General features: G+C 46.9%; 2 protein-coding genes across 4 annotated transcripts in view; one reads left to right on the top strand and one right to left on the bottom strand.

Moving 5' to 3' along the window:
• Positions 1-1,100: 1,100 nt before the first annotated feature.
• COX6C (cytochrome c oxidase subunit 6C) lies at positions 1,101-6,083 on the top strand. 3 transcript variants are annotated; one of them, XM_081111115.1, is made up of 4 exons: positions 1,101-1,243; positions 2,776-2,904; positions 4,385-4,513; positions 5,963-6,083. In XM_081111115.1, the coding sequence occupies exons 2-3, from the start codon at positions 2,791-2,793 to the stop codon at positions 4,496-4,498; spliced, it is 228 nt and encodes a 75-aa protein (XP_080967241.1). In that variant the 5' UTR covers positions 1,101-1,243; positions 2,776-2,790; the 3' UTR covers positions 4,499-4,513; positions 5,963-6,083. The 3 variants fall into 3 exon arrangements, with proteins under 3 accessions (XP_080967241.1, XP_080967242.1, XP_080967243.1); XM_081111116.1 differs by having other exon boundaries at positions 1,211-1,323; XM_081111117.1 differs by lacking the exon at positions 1,101-1,243 and adding an exon at positions 2,296-2,436.
• Positions 6,084-6,414: 331 nt separating this feature from the next.
• VPS13B (vacuolar protein sorting 13 homolog B) overlaps positions 6,415-13,871 on the bottom strand; it is a 610,900-nt gene continuing 603,443 nt past the window's right edge. Inside the window, exons 60-62 of the mRNA XM_081111114.1 lie at positions 12,234-12,336; positions 11,586-11,835; positions 6,415-7,943 (exon numbers count right to left, since the gene is read on the bottom strand). Coding sequence (XP_080967240.1) covers positions 7,692-7,943; positions 11,586-11,835; positions 12,234-12,336 — 605 coding nt within the window. The 3' untranslated portion in view covers positions 6,415-7,691. The remainder of the gene's footprint in view (positions 7,944-11,585; positions 11,836-12,233; positions 12,337-13,871) is intronic.

Genomic DNA, 13,871 nt, shown 5'->3' with positions numbered 1-13,871 from the left:
GCTCAGTGGTGAGACACCTATGAATCAGGACCATTGCTCCCCTGGTTGCAAGCCTCATGGGGTCGTTCCCTCAGAGGTTAGGGGGTATTGCCTGTGAGGAGGGAGAGGGGGAAGGGAATGGCAGGGGCATGCTCCCTGGAGGGAGAGCAGGCTGGACATTTAGGGGGAGGTCTTAGGGGGCAGAATATTTACCAGCTTTATGCTGATGTTCCAAAACGAGGTCTATTCTCTTCATCTGTGTGGTTGGCAAATGGCACTAATTGGGTTTCTGCTGTGTCTCCCTGAGTAGGGTGATTTAAGCTATTTACCTGCTGGTTGAGGAGCAGAAGTGCAGACCATTTACTCTGAAGTGTCCCTGGTTTAGGGAAAATAGGATTTACTCGGTGGCTGCAAACTGCTGTTGAACTATCTGTCGTAGTTTCCCCATTCCGCCCGTCCTGGAACTTTCCCAGCTTCTTGCTGTTCTGTACCATTCCCCGGGACGTGTCGCGTCCATCCCATGTACCCTTTGTGTCCTGGTGCAGCATCCACAGTGCTTGCTGAGGTGACTTACATCACGCCTTACAAACCCAGGTGGTTTCCGTCAACAACCAAGCCTCACCCCCCTGAAGCATGAGAGCCTCCCCCTTACACACCCCTTTTAACACGCCTCCAGCTGTCTTCCTTTAAAACACCCGTGTTTTACTTAAAACCCCCACACAAATACTTCCACCCAAACTTGCTCCACCCTGCCAGGCAAGCAATTGCTTCCACAGTCGCTTGGAATTGGTATTAATCTGTTCATGTTCGTCTCATAGGCGAGGCCTTGAGCTAGGCTGTCTCGTTCAGCCTTTACCCAAACCAAACTGTTATTCGCCTAAGACTAGTTATAATAGTGAAAACGTCGGTTTGTGCACAATGCTCAGACAATCCGTGGGCCCAGGATGATTTGTACTGTCCTTGTACTTTTTAAGAAATTTACATGTTGACTATCTCTGAGTTCTGTACTAAGTTCATATCAAATCTGTATTAGTAAAACGAATACCTCCACTTTATTAAGGAAACCGACTCAGAACGTCAAGCCCTAAACTGAAGGTTGCGTAAGTAATGTAATCACACAGGTGGATTTCAGCGAAGAGCCGCAGCAGGCGCGCCAGAGGGCTTTTGGCCTCCCTCGGCCACCGTCGGCCCCTTCCTTTTGAGCGCATGCGCGCTGCCGGGCGTCACCCGGTTCTCCTCTGGAAGGACGGACGTTGGTGTGGGGGTGAGTTGGGTCGCTGTCGTGTACCTCGTTCGGGCTCCCATAGCTGCCGCCGCCTGCTGCTGGCTGTCCGTGGGCCCAAGGTTTGAGCCGTGACGCCGCGTCCCGTCGGTCGTGGAGCCTCGGACCCCCCCGCCACACCCCCGCCCGCGTCGGCTCCTGCGCGACCCCCGCCGTGGCCTTGGGAGGGCGCGGGGGCCCGCGGGGGCCTCAGGGGAGCGGCCGGGCTCCTGGGGCGGCGGGCCTGGGTCCCCGGCCGCTGAGCTTTCCCCGCCGTCGCTGTGACCTTGGTCAGGTCATTCGGCCTGTCCGGCCCCGGGGTGCTCGCCTCCCTTTGCTTGGCCACCTTGGGCGCCCGCCTGGGGCCCGCGCGGGGGGGCTGGAGGGAGGGCCGGCTTCCCGCCGCCTCCCCGCGCCCACGGCCTCGCCCCCGCCTGCCCGCCGGCCGGGAGGGAGGGAGGGCTGCGGGAGCGGCCCCGCTGTAGGCCGCGGAGCCCGGGGACCAGGCCGCCGTCTCGGGTGGACCTGCGGGCGGCTGCTGGTTCCCGCCCGGGCCTCAGTCGCCTCGGGGTCCCCAGGGCTCCCGTCGGGAACGTGGAGTGAAACGTGGCCCGTAGGGTGGCCCCGCAGACAGTGCAGAGCCGGTGCTGTGGGTGCGTGCGCACTTGCCGGCCTCGAGCCGCTGCTCTCCGGGGGCCGGGGGAGGGGGGTGCAGTGTCCGCTGCTGCCGGGCCCACTGTCTCATTGAGGGTGGAAGACAGGGATGGGGCTCAGGACAAGGCACCCCAGGGTGCCTCTGCTGTGCAGATTGTTTTGAGCTAAGGCAGTTACTTTTTACTCCATCGTTATTATTTTAATGTAGAGGGGAGAGAGGAAGGGGGTGGAGGGGGAGAGAAAAAACGTCGATGTGTCTCCCTCACATCGATGGGTTGCCTCCCTCGGGCACGCCGACCGAATCGAACCTGCAGCCCAGGTGTGTGCCCTTGAGCGGAATCCAACGGACCAGCGGCCTCACCGCTGAGCAGGACCAGCCTGGGCGCTTCAGGCCCAAGACACTTGTGCCTCCTCCCTTTACTGAGAAGAGCTTGAATCGGGGGCCTTGCCCATATCACCACCCACAATCCCACCTCTGGCCGGCGGACCTTTGTTTCCTGAACGTCTGTTCTTGACCTGCTGCCACCCTTTAAAGCCCCAAGGTGTGTCACCTCATCCCCAGCTCCCCCGTTCTGCGCCGAGCCTCTCCTGCTTGTGGGGTGCCCATGCACGTATGGGTACATTAAACTCGGCTATTTTCCCTTGCTAATAGCCTCATGTTTGTTTGATTATTAGGCCAGACCCGCCAGAAGGTCCTTGAGGGCAGAGGGAAGTTTGTTCCTCCCCCACAAGCCTAAACCCTTAAACATCTTAGGTTTTGTGGGAGGAGTTGGTCCACTGTCCGTCCTTCCTGTGCCTCCCTAGGCACTAAAATGCATGATGCATAGAATTCCGTAGGTTTTTTAGTGTTCTCATAATTTTTAAACATTTTTATTTACCAGGAGACTATAGCTGCCATGTCTTCCGGAACTTTGCCAAAACCTCAGATGCGCGGCCTTCTGGCCAAGCGTCTGAGATTTCATATTGTTGGAGCCGTAATTGTATCCCTGGGGGTTGCAGCTTCCTATAAGGTATGTATGTTTGATTTTTACTTGGTGCTTATGGTCCCAAATGTGCTTTACATTTAAAAATGCATTTTATTTTCATAAGCAATTTCAAGTCTTCTAAAGAAACTCTTTAATGTGCTCCCTTCCTCTGACTCTCCCTGCATTCACCTCACGTGATGGGAAAGTACCTTATTCCCAGATAACGTATCCTCCATCTGCAAATGAAGCTGGATGAGTTTGCTAGGGCTTCCATAACAAAGTCCACAAGCTGGGTGGCTTAGACAACAGAAGTTTTATTTTCTGTTCTGGAAGCTAGAAGTCTAAGGTGGCTCCTGGATTGATTTCTCCTGAGGCCTCTCTCCTTGGCCTGTAGATGGCTGAATTTTCTCTTAATAGGACACTAATCATATTGGTTAGCACCTACCCTGAAGACCATGTGTGATAAATTACCTTCCTGGTGCTTGACCAGGACATTCAAAACTGGTGGATTGTTCCTGGCGCTGGCCAGGTGGCTCAGTTGGTTGGCGCATCATCCCGTACACCAAAAGTGGAAGGTCCCATTCCTGGTCTGGCACATACCTAGGTTGCAGGTTTGATCCCCAATAGGGGTGCATATGGGAGGCAACCAACTGATGTTTCTCTCACATTGATGGTTCTCTCTAAAGTCACTAAACATCTGGTGAGGATTTAAAAAAAAGGTTGAAACAACCATTAGGTTAGGTCTTAAATCTAGATTTGGTATCATGGGCTTTAGCACAAGTGCCATTTTGTGCCTGTGGCTTTTTTTTTTTTTTTTTTTTTTGATTGATTTCAGAGGGGAAGGGAGAAGGATAGAAACATCAATGATGGAAGAGAATCATGGATCAGCTGCCTTCTACACACCCCACAGTGGGGATCGAACCCGCAACCCAGGCATGTGCCCTGACTGGGAATCAAACCGTGACCTGGTTCATAGGTTGACGTTCAACCACTGAGGCACACCGGCCTGGCTGGCTTTTCTTTTTGACAGCACCTTCAAGAATTGTTGCCATAAGAGAAAAAAAGAATCAAAAAAGAACTGTTAGAAATTGCTTTGCAAATTAAAGCTTTACCCTCTTTAATGTTATGCCTTTTTATAAATATTTTTTATTGTGGCAGAATACACAACAAAATCGAACCATTTCTAAGTGTATGGTTCAGTGGTATTACAAACATACATAATGTTGTGCAACCTTTTAGATTTCTGGATGTTTTCCTTCGGCTCCTGCCAGTCTACCCTCTCTCCCTACCACCATGGACACCCACAAGGAATTTCCCTCCCCAGGCAGGGAGGGCCCTTCTTGCTGACTGGTTTCTCTGAGATTTCTTTCCCTTTCCTTGCATCTGTGTTAACGCCCCCATCCTTTGTCTTAGGAAATTCAGGGGTCAAGTTAAAGGTGAACACAAACAGTTTGATTTATGTTGTCTTTAGATGATAAGTTTCTAATCTAAAAAATAAGCCATAATGGGATATGCTCTTTTTCAGTTTGGTGTAGCTGAACCAAGAAAGAAGGCATATGCAGATTTCTACAGAAATTATGATTCCATGAAAGATTTTGAGGAGATGAGGAAGGCTGGTATCTTTCAGAGTACAAAGTGATCTTGGAATGTAAAGGTAATATGAAGTTACCATTTAAAAATTTTTAAAATTGTGGTACCACCTTAACTATTTTTAATGTGTAATTCAGTATTGTTAAGCAAATTCACATTGTCGTACAACCCATCTCCAGAACTCTTCATCTTACAAAACTGAAACTCTGTACCCATTTAAACATCTCGTCATTCCCTCCCATTCCTGGCAACCACCATTTATATCAGAGTATTTGTCTTTTTGTGACTGGCATATTTCACTTAATGTAATGCCCTCAAGGTTCATCTGTTACAGCATGTGTCAGAATATCCTTTTTAAAGCTAACTATTGCATTTTATGTATATATCATATTTTGTTCATTTATCCATCAGACACTTGGATTGCTTCCGTTTTTTGACTTATGCATAACACTGGTATGATGTTTATGTTAGCAGTGGGAAAGACACCACGTGTAGACAGGTGGGGTCAGACCAAACCTGGTTTCTGGCTAAGAAAGAATTCGGAGCCAAGACCCAAACTGTAAAAGAACATTAATTAAGTAATTCCTAGAAGAAATGGGCTTAGGAAACAAGTTATGGAGACAAAGGAAGGGCCCTAGGAGCCGGGAGTGAGGAAGCTAATGGTAACTTGCCTGGGGCAGGGACGGGGAGAGCAATATAAGTCTCAGTTCCATAATCCGTTTCCATAGCTGCTTAAGTAGTATCTGAAATGCAGATTGATGCACGGACTAATTAGCCGTAGAATTACTTAGAAAAAGGACAGAGAACTTTATTTCCAATTGTTGGAAAATTGATGAGGCCCGTTAGAAAAAATGATTCACAAAAATGAACGGATAGATTATTTTAAGATAGAAAATTAGGAATGTTAAGGATGATCATGTTAAGTAAATTACACAAAATCCCTGAAGGTGAAAAGGTCAAGAAAATGGTAATGGTTCTGTATAGAGTCTTAATCTTAACATTGCTATTATAACTGACATTTTCAAATTTTACTCAGTGGGTATTCATTTCATGGTTAGATGTTAACAGGATGATTTCAAATATTAGATTTTTACCTTTTTATATAAGAAGTTAATTGTGTTTAAAAGCCATTAAGAAAAACAAACTTGGAGACAGAAATAGAAATTGTTTAGAACAGATGGGCTGCTGCTTTTAAGAAGAGTTTGTGGGTATGAGAAGGGAATGGGGACGGGGATTTGAGAGAAGGAAAAAAAACCAGTTTGGAAAGTGAAAGCAAGAAGCCAGAGATAGGGTGTTGTAATTCCTGAAATGGAAAGGAAGCTGGTCAGGGAGTTTGGTGGAGATAGGACCCTGAGCTCAGGGAGCTTGAACTGGGCTTCTCTTGGGCTTAAGGTGAGTGAGCAAAGCGTGGGCTACTAGTAGGAACAGACCTTATGTGATCGCAGGGTGGTGAGATACTGAGAGAGATTGAGAATGCTGGATATTAACTTAGCAACTGTGTTCTTCTCCACAGAATTTCTTTGGGTTGAATTCCACGGAAGTTTGTCACTGACCTGTGTTCCTGAACTATGAAACATGAATATTTGAGCTAAGGAATAGTTTATCTTGATAAATAAACAATGAAATACTGTGGACAGTAAGTGTTTGTTCAGTTATTCTTAATGATGTAATTTTGGGCACTTGCATCAGAATTGTTTAGGGATTTTTAACTGTTTATGAACTTTAAGATAACTTAATTTCAGCATTAAATTTCATTATTTTAGTACAGTTTCTTAGTCCTGGGTCATTGATTTAAGCCAACATGACTATTATACTGCCGGCTGTTACAAGAGACAGGGACCAACTGAGCTACCTGGCCAGGGCCTTAACTTATAATTCAGCTCACATTTTCAAGACACAAAAATTCTATCAGTATTCAGTGAAAACATGCATTTAAAAAAAAAATACCCAGTGACAACACACACTGTGTGGTCATTAATTCAAGGTTTCCTTTTATTTTAAATAATTTTATATAACAAATCTTAGTAGTATTCAAAATTCTCATAAAAGAATTAATGTATATCTGCATTCTTAAAAATAGTTACTCTTGAGGTTAACTGACCAAACTCACTTTCCTAAATGAGTATGGTACAACAAACTAATGGAGGAACCATTTTTTCATAGTCAGTCTGAATTGTCCATTTTAACAAACTTGCTTTCCAGAAACAACTATGCAGTGACTTATGATGCCTATACGTAACAGGTGAGACTTCAGGTAAAAATTAGTGGGCATTTGAAATTGAATTTTCTTTAGTGTCTCACAATGATAGGTAACAGGTGTAGGCCCAAGTTAATATGTAATCAATAAAAACATGTTTCATTGGAGTTATTTACCAAATACTAAAATGGTATCTGGTGACCCAGGATCTTGAGCCAAACCTGTTGTTAAAAGCAAAAGAAAATATTTGGTCTGGTTCATTGTTAAGGTTGTTGATGGGGTTCTTCACTCCCCTCCAGCACAGCAGACAAGTATGAATCCTTCAGCTACACCCTTTCCACAAGGGAATGTTCCCAGTAGTGTTTTGTTTCTAAGACTAAAGAGACTCACTTGAGTACTCCAGGTCTGTTTTTATCAGTAGACACAAGACTTACTCTAAGTTTGACTAGTAAAACAAAATAGAAAAACATTTTTCCAAAATGTACCTGGACAGGCATCAGAATGCTTGGTAAATTCAATAAAATGCATACTTTAAGGAATATACACAGCAGCTTTCACTTAAAGAATACCAGCACCTACAAGTAACAGATTTAACAAGTTAAACAATAAAATCCTAAATATTTAATTTCATTTAAAGAGATCAAACTTTTGCAGATCAGGGTATTCAGCAAAGACAATGTCATTAGAAATGAAGTTTTAATGTCTCTCCATTGTAAGGCCTGACCATCTTTTACATTAGCTGAGTGTTAATAGATCCTATTATAGTAAAAATTGTAGCAAATACCATAGAGCAAAAAGGAATGTATTTTCAACTGTGGTAAGACTGCAGCCCACAGGATTCTGTTAGTCAACTGTCCCCAAATGGAAAACGGTTTTTCACTCCATTTTATTCAAGTATCTTAGTTTTAGGGTGGAGGAATCTGAATTAATTTTAGGCCAAAAAGTTACTGTAGAAAGGTGTTGGCCTTGTGTCCATAAGAGCTATTTAGGTTTCTTATTAAAAAGATGCTGCATAAGCAGGAACTGGTGCCTCAGACGAGGGGACTCACGGGAACCCCTTCCTCAGGGCTTTGTTTTTCACCATGGTGAACTTACTGACGAAGACTTGAGCAAAATGCGGGTCGACCACGTAATGGTATGTTTTCACGTTGGAGGGGAGAGGTTCCACAGGCACCACAGGGCATGGCGGTGTCTGCGTGGACAAGCAGCTGGGGGCCAAGTGGCAAGATGTCTTGGTGACGTAGTCCACCAGCCTGTTGTACTGCTGCTCTGACAGTCTTTCTCGGACTCGATCCACCTGGGAGTAGAAATGAACAGTTCTGTAGTGACCGGAATTCTCATAAGACTTTATAACAGAATTATCCCCTTTCTTTTGCCTTGATAGTTTTGATAACTTAAAAATGTATCTAACAAAGCTATTTTATCCAAAACTGCTTTTACTTTTCCTGACTGTGACGATAATACTGTGATTTCAGCAGTGTAACAAAAGTTCTGCATGAGAATATAAAGACAGCCTCCTTAGAATAAGCATTTGGTATTATATAAAATTCCCATGGTTCAAATTGACCATAACATTTTACTCAACGGCTAAACATCTGTCACTGTTCTTTACTAACCAGCCCAGGGAACAAAGTGCCCTTCCTCTGCTTCAGTCTCCTCAGCCTTCACACAGAACCTTCTTTGTTGGACAGGAGAGTGGGGAAGCGCACCTCTTTCAAACCAATGGCTTTGGACAGAGCATTAAGAGAATACCTTTGAACCGTAACATGTACTGTTTTTATAAATACTAGGATTTAAAGCCAGAGAAAATAAAACTGGGCAGAGGAAGGGGAAATTTTTATGGAAAAGAGGATGCAAAGTACATTTATGATTCATAAAAGTCTGGCTCATCTTCAGTGGAACTCAAGTAGAACTGAGATACAGTAAGTACCTAAGTCCTCAAGTGAGATTTCCTGAGAAAGCATCCATCAAAGGCACTTGGAGCTCTAATTCTTCCCACCCTGAAACTAGCTGGTCTGTGGGAACAGGTAGCCACTGACCTTTCAGTGGTCTTTACCTGCTAAATGTTGGTGAGGCCACACTGGCAGAATTAGGAACATTTAAAGGAGGGCTCTTTAGTCCTCCAAGTAGTAAAGAATTGTATATATCTGTGTAGGGCACAAGTACAGTCAAGGGTGTCTTAAACAGAAAGCCAGTGGGACAGTAGAGAGTGAAAGGGGCCTGCCAGAATAGTAAGGAGGGTATCTTAGCGTTCGGGTCTCATTTTAAGCTTAGGAAGGAAAATACAGGCCCCTAAAGACTCACTGACACATGAAAGCTGCACCACCAGGCACAAGCCAGAGCGCTGATATCATTTGATGGGGTCAGAACTCCGCTGGAAGGCTCTGAGTACACAAAGGTCTTAATTGCTCCTCCTGAACAGCAGCACAGGAAAGCCGTGTTGTGAAAGGAATCTGGCCAAGGAATAAATTGACCTTCTGACTCATTTTGAGCCTCTCATACGGGACTTCAATAATGTGCCAGGCATATTAAGCAATTATTACCCTAAAAATGGCTGCGTTTACCCAAGAAAAGCAAATGCTGCTTGTAGAAAAGCATCTGAATCCTGTCATATTTGAATATACTGAATGATGTCATCTACAAATTAATTCCTTTTAAAATTCAAAGGAACTGAGCCTCCTAGTTTCTAGGGCAGTGACGGCGAACCTTTTGAGCTCGGCATGTCAGCATTTTGAAAAACCCTAACTTAACTCTGGTGCCGGGTCACATATAGAAATTTTTTGATCTTTGCAACCATAGTAAAACAAGGATTTATATTTTTGATATTTATTTTATATATTTAAATGCCATTTAACAAAGAAAAATCAACCAGAAAAATGAGTTCGCTTGTCACCACTGACACGCGTGTCATAGGCTCGCCATCACTGGTCTAGCAGCACCGCTGAGGGCCCCCTCCCATTTAGAACGTACGTGGGATTACAGCACTCCCAAGGGTTTACTCAGAAAAAAGGATTTTGTCTGCAGCTTGGATCTCCTTTGGGAGTGACTGGGGGAGGTTAGGATTTGGACAGAGGACTAAGGGGTCAGTTTCTTACCAGGGGAGAGGTGAAGTGAAATAGGTAATGGAAAAGAATTTGGAGACTGACAGCATACTACATATCCACCCTCTCTCCAGTGCCAGGGGCCGCTGTGTATGTGGCCGTCTGTCTCAGCTGCCCTGCAGCCCTGCTCTGTCTTTCCCTGCCTGCTGAGCCATCCCTCAATCCCAACCCTCGTCACCCCTGAACATCAAAGGAAAACCAGTGTAGAGCGTGGTGTCAAGGCAGTGCTTCTGCCTGTAACTCTGATCCCATGGTCTCCTTTAGAAACTTGTAGGGGTGGTGATCCAGATACCTCACTGATGGATAGAGAAACAGGTTTGCTTCCCCCCAGCTGTGATCATTCCCTACAGTACCCTTCACAAACAGGTAAGCGAGAAGGCTCACAATTGACTGAAGTAGCGGCTGTTCAACAGCAAAAGATGAATCTCCAGTCTCAATAGTTTAGGGTCTGAAATATTTCCCAAGCAGTTAAGGAATAATGACGGTCACAAATACTGCTCAGGGCCTTGGAAGTTTCTTGCTAACGACCAAGGACTTGAAGATAATGATGCTATCCCCTGCCAAATCCTGGAGCCACATCACTGGTGCTTTATTGTCAACTAGATCAGAAGATTTTGGCAGATCTAATAAAGTCAGCCTGGACATCTGACCTCTGTTTATTCCCAGAAAGTCATCAACTTGAAGCAGCAATGTAGTCCTTGTGCCAAGCCCTAGCTTAAAGCTTGACTGATTGTGATCCAAGAAACTAGAGAAATCTCAGTTGTTGTGCTTGGCTGCCTTCCACCTTCTCATAATTTTACCCAAGCAGTGGTGTGGGGGGACAGGCTCCCATACCAGCAGAAAAGGAAAGAAGGGAATTAGGCAGGGTCTGCTAGAGGCAAGTTTGCTGTCTTTTCCTGGGGCTACTGCCCTTTCCCTGGTTAGGACTAGCCAGCTCCACATTGTCCTCATCTTGCCATGTGGGTGAAGTGTTTTCTGAGGTGGACTCTTAGGGAGGGTCGAGGGTCCTGTGGGTCAGGCAGTAAGCGGGGGCAGGGGCAGAGAGCAGCTTTCCAGTGGGCGTACCTGCTCCCCAGGCTGGGTCGCAGGAAGCTGTGCCACTCCTGTCGGGTTTCACCCTGACCTCCGTATTCCATTGCCATCAACTTTGTGTGGCCAGGAGTCAACAACCAGCACATCTTAGGAGCTGGGTGGCCAGGAAGCTGCCCAAGAGCCTAAGCAGAATTCCTAGGAGGTACCAGGGGACTTAGGGGGTGGGCAACTATCCTATGGGGAAGGGGACACAGCCACATAGGATACAGAGCAGTAGATGGGAGAGAGATGTTGGTTTATAAAATTTTGACCTCTCAAGTCTTAGGAATGGGGGAGTGAGTCAGACCTCCTGGCTTGTGAACTTGGCTAAGGTCTGGCCTACTACCCATGCCTTGTTTCACTCAACATCCCACTATTCTTCAGCGGTCCTCCCCTGCTACAGACCTGCTGCAGCCGCCCCGGCCATGCACAGGGGCCTGTTTCACAGAGTAAGTGCATGGCATCGCTGCCTTGGTCCTGTTCCTAGCACAGACCTGCTCATTTTGGAGTCCGTTGTCCTGGCCTGTCCACTCCCGCACTCCAGCCCATGACCACCAAGCCTTGTTCATCATCTGGTGGCTTAGCCCCAGGCTGGGAATCCCCTGGACCTGCTGCTGGGCTCTCACATGTACATCTGGGTGACTCCCCTCCCCCTTTCCCCCCACACTCCCTCCTGAACTCTAGCAGCCACTCCAGAAGTACCAGTGGTCAGCCCACATCTTGACTTCGCTGGTAGTTAGCCCTGGTCCCTGTTTTCTGGACTGTACCTCCACATCACAGGCTGCTCTTGGCTGCTTGAGCTGCAGGATGAGCAGGTGGTTTTGCATGCTGTCCTGTGCACAGTCGATCTCCGTGACGGGGAAGGCCTGCTGCTGCGTGTCCTCGCTGACACTCACCACGAACAGCACTTCCGACGTTAGCAGCAGGCACCCTTCGTGCTCCTGGCCAGAGCCCCTCACCAGAACCACATCCAGGGCCATGTGGACTTCAGGTCTGCCCAGAGACTGAAGCATTTTCCTGTTCCAAAGGAGAAAACAGTCAATACCCATGCTCACTGTACCAGGGTTGGGACTAGATGCGACCTCCCCAAGGGTTTATTCATTTGATCTTGAAATAGAACTGTCACTTTAATTCTCAAAGTGATTCTGGAGTTCTTTCCCCTCCCATTAGAGATGCCATCCCTAATGACAAGGCTCGTTCCCTAGGAAACCTCAGGCCCTCTCACAAGCCAGGGGCATCCTGGGTGGGAGACCCAGATCGGGGTCAGCGGCCTCCCTCTGGCTCCAGGATGCCCTTGTGCTGCCTGAGATGCTGAAAACAACAGCTCCTGCGTGGCTCCCGTTAGCCTGAGATCGAGCCAGGCCCTGTGAACCCAGTGCGCATGTGCAGCTGAGCGAGCATCTAGAGGATTTTACCAGACGTATTTGACGTGGCTGTTTGGAGCCTGGGCAGCATGTAGATCACTTGGCTGGTAGCGCTGTTTGGGAAGCTGAGAAAGTCCAGCTCCGTGTAAAATGCCTGCGGTAAGAGAAGGAAGGAAGTTTTACTAGTTGTTTTCTGGAAAACAGTTCCATGCTACAGTGATGTCATCTGCTAAGAGCCATCATAAAATGCTGCAGATCCAACATGATGTCACATCTTTGGAAGCAAGTGAATAGATAATCATTAAACACTGCAATGCTCTTAACCCTGGTGATCTTACATCAGCTACAAACTGAAGTCTGAATGAGCTGCAGTCTAAGCACGGACTGCAATTAGAGGGAGCGTGATGCTCCTGGGAGTAATGGGTCCTGAGCAACGGCTCGCACATCATTTACAATTTATGTGATCAAGTCAAGACGGTTGACTTTGTTGCTTAATAATACAGCTGTATCTGTGCTGTGGCTGGTTAAATAGTAAAAAACAACGGAGATGCACAAAAGGCACATGGTTTGTCTAGGGAGTCCCTAAGTGACTTAATCCAGCTCTTAAGCATGAGTCCACATACATTTATGAGCGCTCCGGTTTTTTACACGCTCCCCCTGGTGCCAGCACCCAACCAGGGCACCCAGCAGCAGCCATGTAGGCCTCCAGAGACTCGAGAGCCAACGATGGTACAGCCTGTGTGCTCTCAGGGCTGGGAAATGTTTATAAGCGAGGCAGTCATTAGGCTAAGAGTTAGTGGTTTATAAAACCTTCAGTGCGGTAATAAAAGTTTTACAGGATGATGGAAACCAACGAGGCCATGTGAGGCTCTGCTCTGAGATGCTCTTACATAAGGGAGAGCCCTCAGCCCTGGGAACACACGGTGAGGGCCAATGGCATTTTTAAACCGAAGGAACTTAGGAAGTATAAGTTGTCTTTTCCTCACAAGAAAAAGGGAGTATTTGACTTCGTCCACTGAGGACTTGCAGCAGTTCTTCCTGTCAGTTTCCTTGTGAGTGAAAATGTCATTCACAGGAAGAGAATAGAGAGGGAGGAGGCAGGGGAGAAGGAAGAGGAGCACATGTTTGTGTGTGTGGTCTCTTAAAGGAGCCTCTCCCTTGGCTGCCTGAGTGTGGGTATTCGTCTGCTCTCTCTTCCTTTCAGACAGGGTTTTTATGCTCGGATCTGGCTGCCTCTTGTCAGATCAGATCTACTGAGGTGCAGGATGTCTGCAGTGAAGTGTCCCCTCAGCCCCCCGCCGGACTATGGCCAGATGCAGAGCGCTCACCTGTCTGGCAAATGACAGAGCCCGCCTGTAGTTTGTCATACTAATGAGACAGCCCACTTCACCACCAAAATGATGACATTGATTTCTGGGTAAAAAGATGACAATTCTGGTCACCTGTTTTTTAAAAGTCACTTCCATGTGCTCTGTCAAGAATGCAGACCATAAGCATGGGATGGCGTCTTCCTTTCCCATACACGGTACTCCCATGTGCACCCGCATGCATGGGGGCCCCGTGCCAGCAGTGGCACGATCCCAAGGTCTCCAAGCTGTCTGCTTGGGGAAAGGGTTTTCACTGCAGCTCATACACCTTCGCTGCCATTGGCTAGGACATTCAGCCTGGCTGCAGTGGCAGCATGGAGTC

This window comes from Myotis nattereri, assembly GCF_964212035.1.
Source record: "Myotis nattereri genome assembly, chromosome: 17".
Taxonomy (NCBI): domain Eukaryota; kingdom Metazoa; phylum Chordata; class Mammalia; order Chiroptera; family Vespertilionidae; genus Myotis; species Myotis nattereri.
Note: the sequence above shows the minus strand (reverse complement) of the source record. Positions and strands in the feature narration are given on the sequence as shown.